Source organism: Paroedura picta, chromosome 14 (assembly GCF_049243985.1).
Source record: "Paroedura picta isolate Pp20150507F chromosome 14, Ppicta_v3.0, whole genome shotgun sequence".
Classification (NCBI taxonomy): Eukaryota; Metazoa; Chordata; class Lepidosauria; order Squamata; family Gekkonidae; genus Paroedura; species Paroedura picta.
Genome location: NC_135382.1, coordinates 20,186,175 through 20,208,812, shown reverse-complemented (window position 1 = coordinate 20,208,812; position 22,638 = coordinate 20,186,175). Strand labels below are relative to the sequence as shown.

At 44.7% G+C, this 22,638-nt stretch overlaps 1 protein-coding gene across 4 annotated transcripts in view; it reads right to left on the bottom strand.

The window, feature by feature from the left end:
- Positions 1–7,354: 7,354 nt before the first annotated feature.
- ST3GAL2 (ST3 beta-galactoside alpha-2,3-sialyltransferase 2) overlaps positions 7,355–22,638 on the bottom strand; it is a 51,378-nt gene continuing 36,094 nt past the window's right edge. For all 4 annotated transcript variants that reach the window (XM_077310673.1, XM_077310674.1, XM_077310675.1 and 1 more), the window contains exons 4-7: positions 19,425–19,604; positions 16,946–16,991; positions 15,219–15,338; positions 7,355–12,758 (exon numbers count right to left, since the gene is read on the bottom strand). In XM_077310673.1, coding sequence (XP_077166788.1) covers positions 12,585–12,758; positions 15,219–15,338; positions 16,946–16,991; positions 19,425–19,604 — 520 coding nt within the window. In that variant the 3' untranslated portion in view covers positions 7,355–12,584. The remainder of the gene's footprint in view (positions 12,759–15,218; positions 15,339–16,945; positions 16,992–19,424; positions 19,605–22,638) is intronic.

The window sequence follows — 22,638 nt, the reverse complement described above, 5'->3', positions numbered from 1 at the left end:
CACCAGCCTTTAGGGATTATCACAGGCCGTGGCTTCCTTCAAGGTGTCCGATGAGGGTGTTTGTAAGTGTGTTGCATGTTCTTGGCTAGATATAGTGAAGCAAGACGAGGAGCCTAAATCTCTGCATCTGTTAAAGAGCAGTGCATTTAACTGAATGTGCCCAAAATTTCCTGTGTGTGTGCGCGCACGTTCGTGTGTGACATGTTCCTGGCACTTGTACATCATTCTCTCCTCCAAACAGGAAATTGGAATTTACAGAGCCGAGTGTCTATTCAGCAAGGGGACTGTCCTTAGCCTCTATCAACCTGGGCCTATTTAAATACCATTTTAAATTTTTTGTTTGTTTCGGCTATCTATAGTCTGCCTTTCTCACTGGGGTTCAAGGCAGATTCCACAGGATGAGTCAATATGATCAACAGGATACACAATTAAATACAACAAGGCTTGTAGACATTTGGAACGAACCAGAAATCTAAAAAATAGAACTGAAGCAGAGTATTAACATGGTGCATTAAACAATGCAACGATTACATAGTGGGTTCCTATTTAGAGCAAGCTAGACAGAGTAGTCCCTAGTAATTTATTCAAGTCATGTTGTAAATCACTTTGCCCAGTGCAACCCTATTACCTGTATAGTAATGTCCTACTGAATAAATCAGGTGTGCATCATTTGTGGAAAGCCAGGAGATTGTCAAAACCATGTCTACATTTGCCATTTGTTCTTTTATTGCCTTGCTCTGTTCTCTGTCCATGTAAGTGATTACCTGAGATGTCTTAGGTATAAATTATAGCAAGCTAACAGAAGGATGGCAATGGCATCTTGAAATCTTCACACCTAAATAAGACTGGTAGAGGGAGCAGGGGGGACTTGGAGGGCAACAACAGAGAAAGCATATGTATAGGCAATTGTTGGTTTTGTCCATTTGCAGGCTGGCACCTGTAGAAGAGCCTTCTCCAATGAGCAAAGCTGTCATGGTGGAGCATACAGGGAGAGGTGCTATGAGGGACCAAGATCATGAAGCAAAGCAAAAGATTGGCTTGCTGGATGAGCCAGAAGTCCAAGAGTAGACAATCAGATGCTACAAAGAAGAGCATGGCAAGGGCATACCTCATAATGGCACCTGGAAACTGGAGATGATATTTTTAGAGGATTGAAGGCAGGTTGAAAGAAGGCTCTGCTGTTTCAAAAGCCTACAAAGCCTCTCCAACTAGAGACCACATGAGGAGAAAAGAAATATTTGCCGGCACATGACACTTCTCTCAGATCATATTCAGCAGGTCTTCAAAAAACCCTATTATCTGGCTCCATCTCTTTCTTACAGCAATGTCAGCCTGAAGATCTACTTCTATTCCAACAAGGCATTGTCAGAAGGTGATGGGAACACAACTGAACTGCAGTTGCTCAGATGAATGTCAGTTATGATGATACTTCATTGCAGGAGATTGCCGAGGTTGGTCAAGGTGATAGTGAGCACTTCCTTACGGAAAAGGGACATTTCAGACGCCTTGAAGGGAACTGTCATGAGGTCCCTTCTGGAAGAAGAAATTCTTTAATCTGGTGTCTGGAGACAGGAGAACCCTTGGATTTATTGTGGCTACTGTGAGGAGAAAGTCCACTGCTGGAATATTTTGTGGCAATTGATTACATATGTTGGTGAGGTGTTAAGTGAAGGGTTTACATTTGTCTGTTGTATCCCTCCTTAACACATGGGGTAGTTTATTTTCTGTGTAAAATGAACCCACAACAGCATAAGCAATTTTTCCAAAGGATCCATTCATGCATCCAAACTAAATTTTCCATCATCTGAACTAGTTTTTTCCTGACTGCCCTTTCCCACTGGAGTCCACTGATCTCCATCAAATGCAGCTTCTGGGTTGATGGCGGACCTTGTAGAACATCATTGGGGGGGGGGTCTACAGCAGGAAGATGAAATTGATGGAAAATGCCAATCTATTGAATCCAACCCAAAGTGTATGATGGTATTTTTTTTATAATAACTTGACTGAAGAAAAGCAAACACTTTGGACTACTCATGGAAATGATTTTCCTGAGATATCTTTTAAAAGTGGTGGCCAGTAGGCACATACACAACCTTTTAGTAATTTTTATTAAATTTATTTTTACCTAATATTTTAGGTATTTGATTTGATTTTGTTTCCATTGGTTTTTATACCCTGCTTTTCACTACCTGAAGGAGTCTCACAGCACTTTACGATAGCTTTCCCTTCCTCTCCCCACCTACCTCTCTCTGTGAGGTAGGTGAGGCTAAGAGCTCTTAGAGAAATTGCTCTATGAAAACAGCTCTAACAGGACTATAATTAGCCCAAGGTCACCCAGCTGGCTGAATGTGAAAAAGTGGAGAATTAGACCCTGCTCTCCAAATTAGAAACCGCTGCTCTTAAGAAGAGTTGGTTTTTATACCCCGCTTTTCACTATCAGGAGGACTCTCAGAGCGGTTTACAGACGACTTCCCTTCCTCCCCCTCACAACAGACATCCTGTGAGGTAGATGAGGCTGAGAGAGCTCTGCATGAACAGCTCTGACAGGACTGTGACCCCCCTTCCACTGAGTAAGAGTACTTGCACTTGAGATCTCACACCTGGAATAAATCTTTGTTGGTCTTAAAGGTGCCATTGGCCTCTGATTTCATTGTGCTGCTTCAGACAGACCAACAGGGCTACCCACTTGAATCTATCCTTCCATTGCAATTCATTGATTTCCATCAAATGCTGTGTCATGTGCCATGTCAATCCTCCCTGGGGTGGAGTTGGGTCCCCACATTCCACCTCTCCCCTCTCCAATCTGTGTCTTCTCTCAGGCACTGCTTCTGCTCTGTGAAATGCAAATCTGCTATCTTAGTGTCCTTGCTGTGAGATGTAAACATCTGGGCCAGCTGCTAGATGCCACTGGGGTAATCTCAACACAATGGCAGACAGATTTTCTCCAAATTTCACACATACATTGACTGATCAAACGGTTTTGATCCTGGGAACTGGTTTCCCACCCATTATTTGGGGGCAGGAGCCTGAGTCTATATAAACCCCCCATGTTTCCTTTGTCCCCTGTCTTTGCCAATTCCTTGTTCTGTGTGTACCTAACTGTTTGTTCCTGCAAAGTGTCATCAATAAATACTAAGGGCCATTCCGCACCAGAGAAACTGAAATGCTTACCTTATGTAGACACCATATTTTTGGCGTTTTACACGACATCACCAACATCCAGCAAACCGGAATTACTCTAACTTTTGCTACAGTTCCCCTAACTCGGGCTCTGCTCTGTGGGTTTTGGGGGCTGGCTGCAAGACTGCCTGCTGTGGATCATGACATATTGTCTCTGGGGTGCCATGGGGTCTGCAGCAGGAAGAGGAAATTAGTGAAAGCGGCCAATCTACTGGATCCAGCACCAAAGTGTATGATGGTATCTTATTATAACAACTTGACTGAAGAAAAGAGGACACTCTGAGATGACTCACGGGAATGATTTTCCTGAGGTATCTTTTATAAGTGGTGGCCAGTAGGGACATACACAGCTTTTTAGTTTTCATTAAATTAATTTTTACCTAATTTTTGAAAATATAGTTTTTAAACACCAAATATATTTAATTTTCGTTTGTTTCCATTGGTGGGAATCTAATACTCAGGGAGTTGTACCCTTCACCCATGGATTCCTCCTAGTAAAAGTTCAGATGGGAGAAGCATCCTTTTACTACCCAAAGGAGTCTCAGAGTAGCTTACAATTGCCTACCCACAACAGGCACGCTGTGAGGTAGATGGAACTGAGAGAGCTCTGAGAGAAACTGCTCTGTGAGAACAGCTCTGACTGGAGTGTGACTAGCCCAAGGTCACCCAGCCAACTGCATGTGGAAGAGCAGAGAATCAAACCCGCTCCTCCAGATTAGAGGCCACTACTCCTAACCACTATCCCATGCTGGCTCTCAAAGGCTCACTTGTAGAGGAGACAAAAGGGTTTTTAAGACAAGAAGATGAACCAAGGTGGTTTCCCATTGTGTAGCACCCCAAGACTTCCTTGGTGGTCTCCCATCCAAATACCTTCCAGATGTGATAAGATTGCGCTATCCTGGGCCATTCAGGTCTCGGTGAACACAAGTAATAAATAACAATAAAAAGGGGGGGATCCTTGTGTGCTTACACCCATCTGCTTATTCCTGTGTAAAAAAACAAGGGCTTCTCTTTTCATTTATTCTACTGATTGGCTTCTATTTTCCTCCCTTTGATTTTTTGAATTGATACATCTTGTGGGTTTTTTTACCCCACTTTTTATTGAACTCAGAATTACCTCTTCCCTATTTTCCCCTGTTTGTATTTTCCCTTTACTGGCCAGTGAGCTGCACAGCTGGAACTTCCCTTTTAACTTGCATGTGGCGTCCAAAAGCCTCAGGCACTTTATAAATATTTTAAGCATGCAAAAATAATCACAACATGCATACTAGCTAAGAAGGCAGTTTAAGAAGAGGGGGAGGGGGAGCGGGATTCATATATCTAATAGCTGCTGAAGACCGATATTGGTCCGTTTCCTCCATAAGCAGAACTTCTCTGGAGGCAGGAGGCCAACCGCAAACACTGCTTATTAACCTTGCAGGGATCATCGCTTGGAGCCTATGAAAACTGGCCAGCACAAGCAGGGGATAGACTCCTTCCCTGTCATGCTTTCCCTGTGTAAGCAAAGAGTGGAGCCCTAGCTCCTGTCTCATGAGTAGACGGCTGCTGCTCTGTATCAGCAGGAAAACACAGTGGGATGCAACAGGGCAAATGTTGGGGTTTTGCATCCTTGCATACTGGTACTCTATATCTTGGAGGGAGGGGCAGTGCATGCTGGGATAATTCTGTTACATTTTGTCAGTTAAAGTCAGTTAACAGAATTTCTCTGCCAGCCAGTGTGCCACGGCATCTATGTACTTGTGTTAATTCAAGGGGGTAACCGTGTTGGTCTGAAGAATAACATATTTATTTGAGGTGTGAGCTTTTGTGAGCATGCACACTTCCTCCGACAATGGAACAGGGATCATAAGAGTACAGATATAAGGAGAAAGTAAATTAGTAGCAAATTATTAGTAAATTAGTAGCAAAGCTCACACCTCGAATAAATCTTTCTTGGTCTTAAAGATGCCATTGGCCTCAATAAGTTACTGAAACAAGTGTGTTATGAACAAAGTTTACCTCAGTAAGAATCTAGATTGAACCTGTGTCTTGGTGTTAGTTAACTGTGCATATAAGTAAACATGTTTAACAGTTACTGAAAAACATATGATTATTTCAAGAAAAAGAAAAGCTGCCCAGGTGAAAAAACAAGCTGATCTCAACTGACACAGCAACATTGTCCCAAAACAAACTTCCCCACTTACTCTGCCTGGGTTTCTGTGAAGTCTAAAGGCTTTATTTATTCTTATATTCAACAAGGATATTAGTTTAAATCACAAAACACAGGCAGGATAAGCTTTCTCCTCCAGTTCCTGGAAATGATCCACATGATAATGTTTATTTTTTAAAATCTAAATTGTTGTTTTTAATGATGTCACCAACCCTGAGCTGTACTGGAAGGGCAGACTAGAAAAATAAAGCATTATTTGCTTAATTTGATGGGTCACAAAACCAAGAGAGAGGAAAACAGAGAGGCAGAACATAGAGACTTTTGGTGGTAGATTTCGATTTGCTTCTGCATATTGTGTGAGATGGCCATGAATAGTAGCCTCTTGCTCAGTGACGCAGTCTATTTATGAATATTAAAAGGTGAGACATAAAATATAAACTCGTATGGTGTCAGGTTGATTTGAACTTCTTGCATTTTACCTTGCAGAGGAGAGAAACACTGGGATTGCTTTGCAGGTGGGCCCTGAAAATAACCTTTAAAAAAAGGCACTGCAGCCTAAGCCTATAAGTGCTGAAAGAGCTTTCCCCCCCTCATCCTCTTGAAACAATGTTTGCTCTAATTAGTCATAATTTCACTTGGGTGATGATGCAAATTATCCTAGGATTGTTTTCCATTTTTCTGCATAGTCACCCTCAACTTGAACAGAAATGTTTCCTGAAAAGCAGGGCATCACTGCTTCCAATCAATAAAATTAAATCTATGTGCACCAAGGGTGTGTCCTGGCAAGTAACTGATAGCAAATAGCTGATAGCTGGATGATGGAAATTTTTTATGAAGTGCACACTGTTTCACAAAGGTGAGCATGCTGCTCTTGCAGCTAATTTCTGGTAGTTTTGCAACCATGAAGTGAGCACTGGCTGCCTGTCAACGTCTCCTATGGTCACACTAAATAATCCATCCGACCGGACATGTTATTATGTTTACTCCTGCTGGGATGCTAATAGGGGTGTCAGCTCCCAGGTGTCGCCTGTGGATCTCCTGGAATATCATCTCCAGACTAGAGATCACTCTCCTTGGAAAAATGGCTGCTTTGGAGGGTGGACTCTTTGGCTGCTTTGGAGGGTGGCATCATACTTCCACTGAAGTCCCTGTCCTCTCCTGACTCCATCCCCAAATCTCCAGGAGTTTCTCAACACATATCTAGCAACCCTATCGCCCAGAAGCTGATTCTGTGGATTCAAGGGGGTGGCAGGTTACAGTTGATGAGCGATAGGGTTGTGAGTGTCCTGTATAGTGCAGGGGGTTGGACTAGTTGACCGAGGAGGTCCCTTCCAACTCTATTATTCTATGATTCATCCCTTGTTAGTGGCCAAGGGAGATCTGACAAATCTAGGTGCTAACCATGAAGATGAATAGAGAGAGAGAAGAGTTGATTTTTTTCATAGGCCAACTTTCACAGCCTTAAGTGGATATTGGAAATATGAGAGATCTAACTAATCTACATTTGGTAGTCAGGTTTAAGTCCTTGCTTTTCCACGTTCGGTTCAAGCTCATCATTGCTGAGCAACCCAGAGCAATTTGACATTTTATTTCCATACTGCAATCGCCGCACTCATTTTGTTTTCCAAGGAAAGAATACAACCTTAGTGCACTCCTAATCTTTGGCTGAGGCCAGGATAAGGAAGATCTGGGCCCCTCACCAAGGTCATCAGGCTCCCCCCTAGGAAGATAACTCCTGAGATTTGGTTTTCAGACATTCTGTAGACTGAGGGGGCAGGGAGTTTTTTCTCCGTCAAGAGGATTTGATATTGGGATTTTTATCATGTTTTATGGGTTTTATTTTTATGTGCTATAAACCGCCTCAAGACTTTCTTAAAGGGAGTGGTGGTATATAAACTTAAGTATAAATAAATAAGCTGATAGCTTTTTATTATTATTATTATTGGCCTACGCAGACCCACCATCCCCTCTTGGCAAGCTTGTTTTCAAGCCTCTAGAAACAAAACAGCAGAAATCAGCGTGAGAGATTGGGTACGGATTTTTATTTTGTACAACAGAAGGCAAAATAAATCCAGTCTCTTCCAACTATCATGTGAATTTTTTTTTTAAAAAATGGAAAAATGGAAGGCAGCACAGTTACATGTAATATTGGTACTGAAGAGTAAGCAAACAGAACGAGGAAAAAATAAAATATTTTTTTAAAAAAAAGTTTGGAGGCAGGGTTTCCCTAGCTTATAAACTGTTGATTTATAAGAGACTTTAATATGGAAGTAACAAGATGCAGAGGCAACGGGCAAGAATGTCATTCAGGCAAGCAGTGGCAGGGGAACAAACCCCTGTGTGGGTTTGACAAGGCCCCAAGCCTTCAAAGACCTCACCCCACAGGGTGGTGCTTACAGAGTCGCTACAGCCATTCAGTGGGGAGTTCTAGAATGCCAGAACTGGCCCCAGTTACTCAGGACTTTACCCTCTACCGATGAGTGCGCCCCTTCACTCTTCTCGGTCCACGCTGTGGCCTCTTATGATGGCAAGCTCAGTTCGGTTCAGAGCCAGCCATTTGGCTACCATGAGAAACCATGTTGGGGTATACTGGGAAGCACAGGGTGCATTTTCATCCTGAGACAGCCCTGAGGCCCAAAGAGCACTGAAGTACCCTTCTAGGTGGTCTTAAAACAACTTTTCACTCATGCAGCCGTCTGTACTCTTGTAACCCACAGAATGGCCAACAGGAGACAGAATCAGAGCTGAAAAGGGAGAGAGGGGGTCTCAACAGTGGCTTGTCTGGCAGGAAGCAGTGCAGTATTGTGCCTGGGATGTGTCTCCATCCTGACATACAGGCATGCTGGCTACTCTTTGAGGCTGTAGCTCGGCACGCTCTGATTTTCTGATGGGTGAGGTTCTCCACAGAACTCTGAAGCAAAGCCATCTGGGTAATACTTATTCAGCTAGTGGAGGAGCAGCCTAGTCTGAGTGGCAGGAGTGTGCAAACACCACCAGGATCCTTTAGTCATGCATTGGGAGGGTGGAGTAAGGAGGGAGGGCACAAGGTATGCAGGATGCAGCTGGTGGCAAAATCAAGATGGGATCTGGGAGATCCATGTTTAGGATTCCTTGTGGGATCCTGACCACTAATGAGTAGCCCGGCATGGAAGTCTTGAAGATGGGGGATAGAAGCTGAGCCTTTACTGCTCATGCTGCTAGTTGATGTAAACTCCAAGATGCAATCAAGCTTCATGAAGAGGGGACAGGGTCTGTTGCTTCCCTCTCCTCATGAAGTGATGCAAACAGGAGGGAATTTACATTGAGAAAACAGGCATGAGATGGGAGGGTTAACTCTCCTCCTTCCCTGATCTTCAAACCAAACAGGTGAAGTTGCTAGGCTTATCTCCCTGCCACCCCACCTGTCCAACCCTCTCACCGGATATTCCCATCACAGCTCACCTGAATTGATCCTTGCATGCCCTCAAGACTCCCTTGGGCCTTTTATGCTTTTTTCTTGGCAGTTCATCTCCTTGGGCATGCTGGAATGGGATGGGGAACCAATCACCTCCCCTGCAGCATTCCTACCTGTTGCCTCTGCAGACAAGTTTCCTCAAATGCAATCCAGTTCTTTTGGATACACCCACCCGCTCCCCACAGTCTTGTCTCCACTGGCCCCTTTGTTTCTGCATGCTGCTAGCAAGGATTAAATGACAAGGCAGAGCCTGGCTCTCCATGAAAAAGGATAAACCACTTCTTGTTTGCCTAAGAGGGTAAATAGGAAGAAGGGGGAAATGGTTTCCAGCTCCAGTGGACACAGGGAGATGACAAACTTGCGCTGGGTGCATGGCCTCAACAATGAATGGTCTGGAATGTCTTCTGTAGCTTACTCCCTGATTCTCCTGCTGAGAAGCCAGGCAGGGTCTGCTTGACAGAAGCTCTACTCTCCTTCTGAGGACTGGAAACTTAAAACCATCACAAGGGAATACAGGAGACCTTGGACAGCCAACCCCAACAAACCCCCCCCCCCATAAAGAGACCCCCCCCACATGGAAAAAAAAAAGGAGCAGCTGTCAAAATAGTCAACGTGTGTGTATGCGTGCGTGGGGGGAAATCACAGAGACTCCTGTGCGGCAAACAACTTCCAGGTCTGGTGCAAGAATCTAATGTAGCAGACAGCGCAAGTCAAGGCACTCTTTGTTGCTTGGGATTGGCTGGCCCCTGAACACCCACCCCACCCCCAAAACAGCCCATTTTGGAAACTTATTGGCAAAAAAAGATAAAGAGGTGTCGGTCTCTTTGTCTGATTTATGGGAAGGAAGCGTGAAAAGCACATTCCCGTTCATGCAAATCGAGGAAAGGGGCTTGCTTGTTTTGTAAATACGAGAAGAAGTTGCAGCTGAGACGCAGGGTGTCTGTGTGACCACCTGCAAAGTTACTCTGGTCAACCCTGACCCTCCCCAGTTGGCTTCTTGCACATAGTCATGCAGGACTGCCTTATAGGCATTAGCCAAATATTTCTAACCTTTTCTGCTATATTTAAAAATTCTTACAGATCTTGATCATCTTGCTCTGGCCTTAATGGAGAGGCAAAAAACAAAACAAAAAAACTGGAAAGATTTTGCCCAACCACCAGGATGGTCCTAATCTCTTAGGAGTTCAGTGCTGCCAAAGAAGCCCCAAAAGATGAGGTCTGATAGAAATTGGGGCTAACGTTAGCACATACGCTCTTCCAAGAGGTTTAAGTCCCTGTTGTGGCAAGCAGCCAGCGGGTTCCCTTTGGACCAATGATGTGCTCCAAACAACCAAAAAAAGGGAAAGAAAAAATCCAACCTGAAATAGAGTTGAGAACCTGAGTAGGTTGAGAAAACCGCCGCTTTATATAATAAAAACTGATTTCTTTTTAATTTTATTTATGGCGCTCAACTATGTAAAAGCATAAAAAACAATAAAAACAGCAGGGAGTGACACGTCACACATATATGTTAGTTACATCCTCATATCCAAAGCCCTGACGCTTTTCGATTCTTACAGGTCTTCCTCAGAGGTCAATATTAAGTACACACAATAATTTTAGAAACTCACACAGATATACATAAAATATGGTTTTATATCATTTTGCAACCACCAGGGTGGTAAACCAATTTCTATATTCAAGTGGAGGTCCCTTTTACACTGGATGATTTAACACTGGATGTTAAATGTTTTTATACAAATTTCAAGGGCCTGTCTTCAATGACCTCTCCTGGTTTTGAACAAAATCTGCTGTGCTCTTGTGTGCCTAGCACATGAATACAGAATATATACAGAATACAGAACCTCCACGTATTTTATGTATATCTGTGTGTTTTTTCTAAAATAATTGTATGTACTTATTATTGACCTCAGAGGAAGACCAATAGAGGTCAAAAAGGATTAGGGCTTTGGATGTAAGGACATAATTAACTTATATATGTGTGTCATTCCCTGCTGTTTTAATTGGATTTTTAAATGCTTTTATATATTTCAGCTCCATAAATAAAATTCAAACAAAATACGTTTTTATTATATAAAGTAGCAGTTTTCACAACCGTTTCAGGTTCCCAGTAATGTGCTCCTCCTGGCCTCCTCAGTTCAGCTGCGTTTCTTACAAAAGGAATACTTATTTAATACTGTTTGGCATGATTGCACTTCAAAATATTCATTGAATTCTTCTGGCTCTTGCCTTCAATTAAAAACAAAACAACCACTGGGAGAACCTAACCTTTTCCTGTTTTTTTCGGCTCCACCGTGTGTCCACATTGAAGGGACAAGCGAAGCCCTCCCCACCCTAAAGTCAAACTGACTTCCTCTCATGTCTTCTCCAGGTCGAAAATAAGGAGTTTCACCCCAAATTCATCCCCACCCCCAAATAAATGTGGATGAGCTGAAGACAGCTCTCAATGCAAAGGGAAGAAGGGACTGAAATAGAAATGCCACAACACAGTTCAAGGAAGAATCGCTAGCGCCCCTCAGCAATCCTGCCACTAAGAGTCTCTGAGGAGGGAAACAGCTCCTTGGCTGGGCCCCAAAGAGGGTTCTTGAGATACTGGAAAGCAGCTGACTGCAGCCCACTTTCCTTATTAAATGCCAACGCCACCTCAGGACCAATCTGAGCCAAAGTGCAGGGCAAAACAAGGTAGAGGTAGAGGAGGAAAATAAACCCTGCTTTGATGATGGGTTAAACACAAAGAAACTATTTGCCAAGAGAGAGAGAAATCCCCTGCTCACTCAAACCCAGGAAGATGGCAATCTTGAAAGTGGATGGGAATGGGAGAAGGGTTCAAAAGTCACAGGATCTACCAATTTCAGTGCCTTTGGCATGGTGTCTTCTTCAGTCCAAGGCGGGGCACCCTCTTCTTTCTCACCGCCAGTGGCCAGCATTGCTACCTGCGTGTGGCCACTCAGCTCATCCAAGACAGAGTCCTTCCGCTCCCGTCTCTCCCTAGAGCCCGCCCCAAAGAATCTTCCAATATGCAGAATACTTGGCTCTTGCAAGCAAGATTCTTCTGAAAGTTCATGATTGTAACCACAAATATGATCAAATCTGTCCTGCGTTTTAAACCTGATTGTTACAAAATAAATTCCCTGGGCGAAAGTGGGAACCAATTGTCAGTTTATCAAAGGAACGCTGATTGTGTGTGTTTGTTTTTTAAAAAAAGAGAGTCTGTCAACGTTTTAAATGCTTCTTCTGGCAGTTCTGATTGAAGCTTCCAAGACAGCCAAAAAAAAAAAAAAAAGCCTCACTCTTGGTGATTAGTCTGTGCTCAAGCATGCTGGCAAAGGGAGGATGAATGGCAGCCCTTGGAGACTTCAAGAAAAGAGGAGAAAAATCTGATTGACAGCTGGCTAATCTTTCTCTCCCACCTCTTTGGCTGCTTTGCATGTTTCTGCTTGTATCCTCATTCAAAGACCAAAAAAGTGCAGCATTTGGTTTTAATTCATGATGTTGGGGGGGGGACTGGAATCTCGCAACTTGATTGCAAAACTCAATTCGTTTGTAAATCCATTAGATTTAGGAAAAAAGAAAAAAAGTTCTGTTTTTCATCCTCTTATGAAAAGCTCCCTCGCTATGATTGCTTTTAGGAGCAAAATATCCCAGTTTGCTCCTTGGGGTCATCTTATTGGACTGGGGAGGAGGTGATGCAGCAGACAGCTCACCCCTCCCCCCCCCAAAGAAAGCATGCTATCCCAACTGGCCCATCCATTGAAGGCCAACCTCAAAGCAAAGCCAGAAGATGCAACCCCGAGGCGGGGGTCAGTTGCCGCGATAAACATCAATCTTGTTTGTCTTCTCCAGCATGTCAATGATACTTGCTTCGAAATCGGCGTTGTGCACTCCGGTTTTCCGAAACTCCCCTGCGTAGCGGTTGTTCTCCCAGTAATGGTGCCAGTTGCCACGACTGTCTGCCCCAAATCCAAAGACATTCACCTGTAACCGGTGACAGAGAACAATTCTGTGAGGACATCAGAAGATCCCTGCTGAATCTGACCACCTAGTCCAGCATCCTGCTTTACACAGCAGCCAAAACAGTTGCCCTGGAGGGCCAATGACAGCACAGCAGTTCTTTCCAGAGCACTGGGATTTCAGAGGTGCAATGCCTCTGAATATGGATGTTTCCTTTATTTACTATAGCTAGTGATGGATCTCTCCTCCATGAATCTCTCTAACCCCCTTCTAAAGCTCATGTCTCCTGCCCCTGAATTCCTCAGTTTGGTACATGAGACGTGATAATACATGTCTATCATCTTGAAAGCTGAAGTTTTACCGCTGAAGTAAAACACACTTCCTAGTTTGCAAGGTTTTGCCTATACTCACCAACAATGGCCATTCCTTAATTAGGCATTGCCTTGCAATTATTTGCCTCTGATACATTCTCACGCTTCTACCAAGCTGCTCAGGGTAGCTTACAGGCACCTCACATTGTCGAAAACCTGCTTCCCCACCCCACGAGGAAGAAGTCACTAAATGCAACCATCTGCACATTGGAGCCTGACCAACTCTGAAGCACAGAAGTTGGGGAAAAGCTATGAAACCTCAACTTCATGCCCCCCCCCCCACACCCACACACTTTAACCCAGGCCCCTTACAGAAGCAAAATGTGGACTGAAAATAGAAAATTAAGGACTTCATGTGATTTCTGTTTCCAGCCTGTGATGTTCCAAGATGACATTTTAAAAGATAAGACTGGGAATGTGGTACTATCTTATAATCAATTATACTGGTTGCTAAGGGTATTCCCAAACACCCCTTTCCCTGGGCATTCTAAATGGGATTTCCTTCTGATTTAGAATTTCTCCTACCAGACCTAGCTCACCAGTGATTTGCCCTTCAGTTAAACTGAGTTCAGTCAAATTATCTGAAATCTTTGCTTCAATGTCAGCTGTCACTCCTAAATCCTCTAGAGTCTGGCCATTTAAATCTAGAAGCTTATGTGAAATGTTTTTATCTGATTCTGTGAACTTAGGCAGGTTGTGAGTGGGTGGCCAGGAAGGGCTGTGTCAGTGCTTGGCCCTTTCTTGCATGCCCAGGGAAATGCCAATTGCCACTTTGGGATCGGGAGGCCATCATCTGGGCATTTATTTATTTGTATTTATATTCTGCTTCCCTTATGGAGGTCCCTGTGGGTGGGCAGGTAATGAATTTCCTGCATTCTGCAGGGAGTTGGACTAGATGACTCTGGAGGTTCCTTCCAACTCAATGATTCCATAATATGCCTGCCTTGCATTATTGTTCCCCCCTTCTAGGAAGACCCGAGTCAGCAAGAATTCCCTCGGAGTTAAACATACACTCTTTAGTAGCCAGATCTATAATGCCTCTGACAACCACAACAATGATGCTTGGATTTTCTCCCGGACATAAGTGATGTTGAACGAGGAGAAAGCAGCAAGGGAGCTCAAGAAGCAAGGGCAAGCAGCAATAAACAGCATGAAAGCGAGATTACTTAAGCACATTCCAGGTGTGACAGGAGAATCATCGTACTTAAATATACATCATATTTTCATTCAACAACATACATCACAAGATCTGTATCTAGGTTGATTAATGGAACTAAGTCCGCTTTTGCCTGCTTATTTGGTTTTACAGGCTGTAGTTGAAATTAACTTCCAACTTCATGGTATTTCTAAACAAGTCTGTAGCCACATTGCACTGTGGACTGACATCTCTATGTAAGGTGGCACCATTCTATGTGATACTCTGATGGATGTTATAAGATCTCGATCGATATTGCTTTCAGCCCTGCGGCTTCTAATCTGGCAAGCCGGGTTTGATTCCCTGCTCCTCCACATGATGCCCAGTTCGCTGATCGCTGACTCCCTTGGGCAGTGAAAAGCAGGGTATAAAAAGCAACTCTTCTTCTTCAGTCCATTTGATTAAGGGAGTAACACTGTTGTCCTTACCTGCTCTCACTAGGAAAATACCACATCCCCTAAATTGCCCTGCCAGTTTCCATAAAATATCGGACAATTTCCTCATTTGAAATGTTAATGACGATCTATTAAAAACTTATTTCCCTGGCAAAACCCCATAGGAATTTTGCCATAATTGATCTGCATTCGTTTGCAAAGTCCTTCTTTAATTTGATGCCTGATCTTTCCTCTAAGGGACCAGTCAGAAATGCTCCTTTTCGACTGTAGCTTGGGATACATCAGAGGCCGCGATCAGCAACATTCTTCTTATCTCCCTGCCTGGCTAAACTACTTAATGCTTCTGTTAGAAGGATAACTTAAGAGGACAAGCCATTACTTTTCATGTTACTTTTTGTTACTTTTCATTTCTGTTACTTTTCATTTCAGTTATCTTCCTGCTGTGGGTACTGTGGGACAGCCTAGGGCCTCAAACCAAAGAAAACCATTCTCGGGTACTTCTTGGGGGTATTTTAACGCTTACCTCGTCACAAACGTGTAATGCAAAGAAAAGCACCAGCATTCCCGTGGACGGGTAGCGTCCATGGTGTTCAGTCCATCGGTCATGGATGTATTTGAAGAAAGCTGGATTGTAGATCTGAACCTAAAGACACAAGATAGACAAAAGAGGTAACTCTTTAAAACACCCTCTCTCAAGGTTTTTACCACTGAGAAACCCCTGAAACATTCTTCAGGCTTTGAGAAACCCCAGAAGTGGAGCGATCCCGCAGCATACGGTTGGAAAGCATAGCTGTGGACACGCCCACCTGGGGGCCCTCCCCTTTCCTCCCTCATCGTTGGCCATTTGGGGAGGAGGGGGTAGGTCATCGCAACCATATATAGTCATATCGTCCAATAAAGGTTTAACAAATATATTAAAAAAATTAACTCCCACCCATTTGGGAAACCCTTCCAGGGCTCTCAAGAAACCCCAGGGTTTCATGAAATCTTGGCTGAGAAAGCCTATTTAACACAATGGTTGACCAACATATGTGTGTGTGAGGGTGGGTAGATGAAACTATCAGTGGAATGAATTCATGGCAGGAGTCAACTGTGGGTTTTCCAGGTGGTGTGAACATGGTCTGCTAGTTTTATGAATGAATATTTATTCACGGTCATTTAGAACAAAACAGCACGTAAAATATCAGGTTGGTACAGTAAACTGTTTAAATTGATGAAATACAAAATGGTCGATAAACATTTAAAATCCATCATAATCATAAACTGTAAAGATGGTACAGACAAAAAACGAACAAACACGTTACTCTATAAAAGAGCTACACAACTTAATGGTAGCAGCACAAAAACTGGCAATACAGTTATTTCGCTGTTTTCATCCACTTAAGGAGTTTTACTCCTTGACGTTTCACCAGTAACTGTGGCTGGTATCTTCAGAGGTAGGACACGGCAAGATGGGAATCTCTTTGCGCCTAAGTGTGGAGCATATGAACAGTTGCTGAGTATTTTATTTACTTCTGGGGATGGGGGGAGGGAAGGTGATGTGAATCATAATCTTATCTGCAAGTCTCCCAGGGGCTGAGCTGGAACTAGAAAATGCTTTTCCTGTGCTTGAGTGGACATAAGCATACACATGCACAGCCTTATATTGGGCCAGGTCATTGGTTTATCAACATCAATGCGACCAACTCTGAATGGCAGTGGCTCTCCAGGGTCTCAGGCCAAGGCCTTTCACAATATCTATTGCTTGATCCTTTGAACTGGAGATGTTGGGAACTAAATCTGTGACCTTCTGTGTGCCAAGCAGATGCTCTACTACCGAGTCATGGCCTCGCCCCTTAAGAGTGAACACATGAGCCTCCTTCATTCTAACTTAGGCCCTTAGTCCGTCAAGGCCAATGCTGCCTACTCAAGACTGGCCTTTGGTTCTTTGTGGCCGGAGGTCTTTCACATCACCTACTACCTCTGACCCTTTTAACTGGAGCTGCCAGGATTTGGACCACAGTGCACATTTAAACAGCTTACAGCGACTGTATAAACCAGGGGTAGTAAACCTGTGGTCCTCCAGATGTCCATGGACTACAATTCCCATGAGACCCTGCCAGCGTTTGCTGGCAGGGGCTCATGGGAATTGTAATCCATGAACATCTGGAGGACCACAGGTTGACTACCCCTGGTATAAACAACAGAGGAATCTATAATCCGTGAAACATTTACAGTTTTACATATCGGTGGCAAGGAAGCCAGCCTTACCTTCTCCTTGTCCACACGAAGGAAGGGCTTCACAGGTGCGTAGGTGCTGTAAAAAGAAGGGGAGAGATGTTTGCTTACCACTCTCACAGGGGAATCTCCTCAAAGAGGGACCCCCCCCAGGAAGCAATGGGCATGTTCAGCCACTTTTCCTGGGCTTCCTTCTACCCCTCCATGGGCCTGCTCCTCTTTGCCCTTTCCAGCACACCTACAAAAGTGGATGGGGGACTGCAACATAGGCAGCCATCACTGGAGAGAAGGTTGGGGATAGCTGGGCCATGCCCAAAATTGCAGTGCGGTGGTGTAGCAGTCATTATGCATTCAGGGCAGAAGAAATAGGACCATTTTCACCTCCTTTTTAAAAGCCCTTTAAGCAATATGTCCAGAATGAAACAAAACAAGCAAACAAACAAACAAAAACCATCGTGGAACCCCTGCTGAAGATCCTTAAGGCTGGTTAATCACCATTACTGTGTGGCATTCTTGCAGATAGTAACTATTCTGACCTGAAAGAGAGACTACAGGGGTGCAATTTCAGGAAAAGGGAAACGGGGAAGCAGCAACCACAAGGGGCTGTGGAGAGCCAGTGTGGTTAGAGTGCTAGGATCTGGGAGACCCAGATCCCCACTCTGCCATGGAAGCTCCCTGGGTGACCTTGGGCCAAGGACATGCTCCTGACTTCATCTAGAATCAGAGAACCATAGAGTTGAAAGGGGCCATATAGGCCATCAGTGCAGGATCAGCCGAAAGCATCCAGGATAAATATCTGTCCAACCGCTGCATGAAGACTGTCAGTGAGGGGGAGCTCACCACCTCCTTAGGCAGCCTATTCCACTGCTGGACTACTCTGACTGTGAATCCCCCCCCCCGATATCTAACCGTTATAGTTCTATACATAGTTTAAAACCATTACTGAGGGTTCTATTCAGTGCTGCCAACAGGAACCACTTCCAGTCCTCCTTCAAGTGACAACCTTTCAAATACTTAAATAGAGCAGTTATGTTCCTCTCAGCCTCCTCTTCTTCAGGCTGAACATTCCCAAGTCTCTCACAGCCTTTCCACGTAGGGCTTGGTCCCCAGGCCCCAATTCAAGACAGGAGAATAATGTAAGCCACTTTGGGACCCCTCAGGGAAGAAAGGCAGATTATTAATGAAATAAATAAGAGCCAGGCTGGATCTTCTGCACACTTGTAAACTCTGAAGGCTCTCAAAGGGGCTGCAAACCAACAAGCAAATTCCGTGGGGCAGGTGCCTCTTGACCTCGATGGCAAATTTCCTGCTTCCTCGGACAATCTGTTGGGTAGACAAGGCTGCCTGGAAAAGCCCCTGCCAGGCAGCCTCCTGAATAAGAACTGAAAAATCCCAACCCCGGAGGAACCTGCAACTTTATCTAAGCAACAGAGAAGAATGGTGAGAAAATAGCTGGCAAACTGTGAGTTCATTTATTTTTAACTCTTGTATCCCACCATTCCCCATGAAAAAGGACATGGAGCAGCTTAAATCAACTTGCCAGGAAGGTAGACCCTTTGGGAAGGGTACAGGATGATGTGAAGACTCAAACACAGTTTGCAGTCAGTCAGGCGGCTTTTGTGGCAGCTTCGTTAAGTTGCTTTTTCTTGAAATGAGACCACCGGTTTCTCATGTTGATGGGAGGGTCTCTGCAAGGCCTCAGGTAGGGACCTTTCTTATCATGTGATCCTTTTAACTAGACGGCCAGCTTGATGTAGTGGATAAGAGTGGTAGTGTCTAATCTGGTGAGCTGGGTGATCTTCGGCTTGTCACAGCCCTGATACTGCTGTTCTGACCAAGCAGTCCTATCAGAGCTCATTCATTCTCACCAGCCTCACAAGCTGTTTGTTGTGGGGAGAGGAAGGGAAGGTGATTGTAAGCCACTTTGGGACTTCTTCAGGTAATGAAAAGTGGGTATAAAGACGAATACTTCCTCTTCTTCTAGGCATGGCAGAGATTGAACCTGGGCCTTTCTACAACCAAGACAGAAGCTCTATCACTGAGCCATGGCTCCAGAGTCCAGGCCCTTCAGTTTTACTTCTATTGAATCAACACATCCACTAGATCAAGGATAGCCAGGACTCTATGTCCTTGGAGACCACTGTATTCTCCAGAGATTGACATGGGGCCAAAAGTGCAATTTTCTCAACAAGAACCAGTCCCGGGACATGCTGCGCTCATGTGCTTTCATAAAACTGGCACTGTCTAGCAAAAGCCTGTTTCAAACGTCATGATGTACGCAAACATGCTTTTCTGTACACGATGCACCTCTCTGGTTTTGGATATAGACTATGAAATAGCTCTAACTCCCCTCTCCTCTTTTTCTCGCACGAAAACTGTAGATTATTATCTAGCAGGATTATCAAAGGCTCTAGCTAGGAAAACCCAGTAAAGGACTTTGAACGCAACCATGTAGAATCAGCACAGCCTCCAAGGGCAACACGGGGGAAAAGCCTGCCTTTTGGATACATACAATCGGATCTGTCCCGTCGACAGGGCGCTCGCAATCCACAGCAGGTCCAGAGCTTTGAAGGGCACGAGGACAAAGCTGACATTGGCTGGCAAATTCTTGGCGCTCTCTGGGTACATGAAGTGATGGGTTGTCCTGCTCCCAACGTCTGCTTCAAAGCCCACTGTGGGGGCCTGGTTCATTCTGCGGGGAAGGAAATATGAGTGTTGAGACAAAGCTACCTAGATAGTTTCACTGCTGCAGAAAAAGGGCTTGTGGTTCATCTCCATAGCCCAGTCAGTAGGACGTTCCAGGGTCAGCCCACTGCAGGATTTATTTCCTTGTGATGAGATCACGTGGTAAAGATTTACAATGCTAGCATAATATCTGTTTAGTTATAAATACACAAAGCAGAGCATATGGATAGAGTGAGCATCCAAAGCAGGCAGTACAACTACTAATCCAGTTTATCCTGTTTTGCTGAGATCTTACCCAATCCTGTTCTCCTATGGTCTTTTCGGAAAGATGACATTCAAAGTGCCCTTGGCCACCAAGGAAAAGGACCCCCTTGCTTCTCCTTGCTTTAGCAGCCCCTTTGGCTGCCATAAACTCACTGGATAGAATTAAAAACAACAGCAACAGGGATTCCTATAACATTATTCTATGTGTTGCCCCACTCTTCTAAGTCCCAACTTCCATCTCTTAAAGAGTAAAATATTTCTAGTTATAATGTGAAAGGGGCAGGTGATACAATACAATAACATTTATTGTATATAGCCAAAGGCCCTGTCAGGATAACCCAAACCATGGACCCCTACTAGGGTTGTGTGCTCTGGTGAGCTCCAAAGCCCGAGGCGGCCAGCGCCGTGGCGCGAAGGGCCGTTGCCTGCACACAGGCACAGAGCTCTGCACCTGCATGCGGACACTGGCTGGCGTACTGCCAGTGCCCCTCCCCTCTGCGCCACTGGCTGCCTTGGGCTGCCTTGGGCTTTGGTGCTTGCTGAAGCGGCTGGAGCAGGCTGGAGCGCACAACCCTAACCCTACTGTTGGACAGCAAAATCCTGCTACGCCAAGATGGCTTCAGGACTCAAGATAAGACACCAAGTCTCCTAGGCTGCAATGGGAGGCAAACTCCCTCATGTGGCCCTTGGTGCAGGGTCGGAACAAGAACCAGAAACCCTCAGCAAAGCAGCTGTAAGAGAAGCTGCACGGGTTGAGTCCTAAAGTGGAAGTCACTCTGACCAAGATGAGATGAGCCCTGTCCTCTTCCAAAGAAACAATCTTTTCCTGTGCAGGTGGAGAAATGTCAGCCTGGGCTGCAGTGGAGTGAATAAGAATCTCCTGTGTGTTTGTAAAGTGCCATCTCATCGGCGTTTCTAGGCAAGAGACAGATGTAAGTGGTTTGGCCTGCCTGTCCCTAGACTTCCGTGGTGGCCTCCCATCAAGGTATGGACCTGGGCTGACCTTGCTTGGCTTCTGTGACCTGACAAAACTGAGGTAGCCTGGACCATCCAAGGCCAGGGCTCTATTCCTGTAGCTCTCCAGAAAAGAGCCTTGTTCTGAATGCTTCCATTCAAACTGTGTTTTATGAATCCGCCACTAGAGAGCAGAAACCAACATGGAACCTTTCAAGAATGCTACAGAGTAAAGAGACCCAGCAGGTACTTGTGTTTTATCTACTCCTAGTACTTAGATGACTAGCGGTGCAGGATACCTCCCCGCCTTCTCAATCTAATTTAAAGCCTTTGCCCTGTCACTGCACCAGAAGCTGTGCAAACCAAGAAAGCTCATGATTTAGCTAGACTGAAGAATTCTGGTTTTCTTAGCAAAGAATGGGCAAATTAGGCAAAGAGATAAATACATCCTGAACACAGCGGTATTGTCCACAGTGCCTTTTCTTTTATAAAGCGCCTTTCTGCAGCCGTCTTGCCATAGCATAGCCCTATGTCATCATGACCCCCTTATAGGGTCATGCCATCAGGCCTGCACATATGTGGGTGAATCTTCTCATGCCTTTGAGGAACACCCTGGTTGTTGGGAAGGCCTTCTGATAGCTCCCAAGATGGGCCCTTGCACAGCTGATGTGATAAGGGCCTGGAGTTTGCCTTGTGATCCAGTCTCATGCCAAGTTGTGTGATTATGGATTGCTTTGAAGTTGCAAGCTGAACGGTATTCTTTATCTGTGTGTCTAAAAAGGGAGAAACTTGTGATTCATGTTGTATCTTTTAACGGTTATAAATTACATCCTGGGTACAATTTGGTGTGGGTGTGTTTGTGTAAGCTGGCCCTTTGAGAAGGGCCCTGGGAAGGGGGGAGGCTGCTTTACTGACCTGCTAAGTGATGGAGCTGGCTCTGGCCTTTTGAAGTGGCCAGCTGGAAAATGTCAAGACAGCCCCATGGTGGACTGTCAACTTATTTACTCTAGAACAGAAGCCCTGTTGAGGTCTTGCAACTTAAAGCGGACAGCTGATCACAGCAGCCAGTGCCTGGGAAGTGTAACCTGATTTATTTAATCAGAGTCCAGTAGCACCTTTAAGACCAACAAAGATTTAATCAAGGCGTGAGCTTTAGAGTGCAAGCACCCTTTGTCAGACTTCGCCATGAATAAATCTTTGTTGGTCTTAAAGGTGCTACTGGACTCTGATTTTATTGTGCTACTTTGTTTAGATTCAAGTGGGTAGCCGTGTTGGTCTGAAGTAGCACAACAAAATCAGAGTCCAGTAGCACCTTTAAGACCAACAAAGATTTATTCATGGCGAAGTCTGACGAAGGGTGCTTGCACTCGAAAGCTCACACCATGAATAAATCTTTGTTGGTCTTAAAGGTGCTACTAGACTGGGGCAGGGGGGGGGAGAGAGAGAGAGAGAGAGAGAGAGAGAGAGAGAGAGAGAGAGAGAGAGAGAGAGAGAGAGAGAGAGAGACTGACTTCCTTCTGATTTCCCCCCTCCTGGCCCAAACTCAACATCATGCTGTTCTAGAGAATGTCAGGTTTCCTCAGAGCAACATTTCAAGGAGACCAACACAAACACACACAAAACCCAAAAAGAAAAGAGGAAGAGGAGGTAGAAAAGTTCCATCCTGATGATGGAAGGGCCTTACCCTCACAGAAGAATTTGCCTAGATCCAACTAAATAATTCCTCAGTCGATGGCTAGATTACCCAAAACAGCCAATCACTTGGCAGCGAAAGAGAAGCTGGGAATCAAGTTCCCTCTAGCAGGAGGCCAGAAACCCAATTT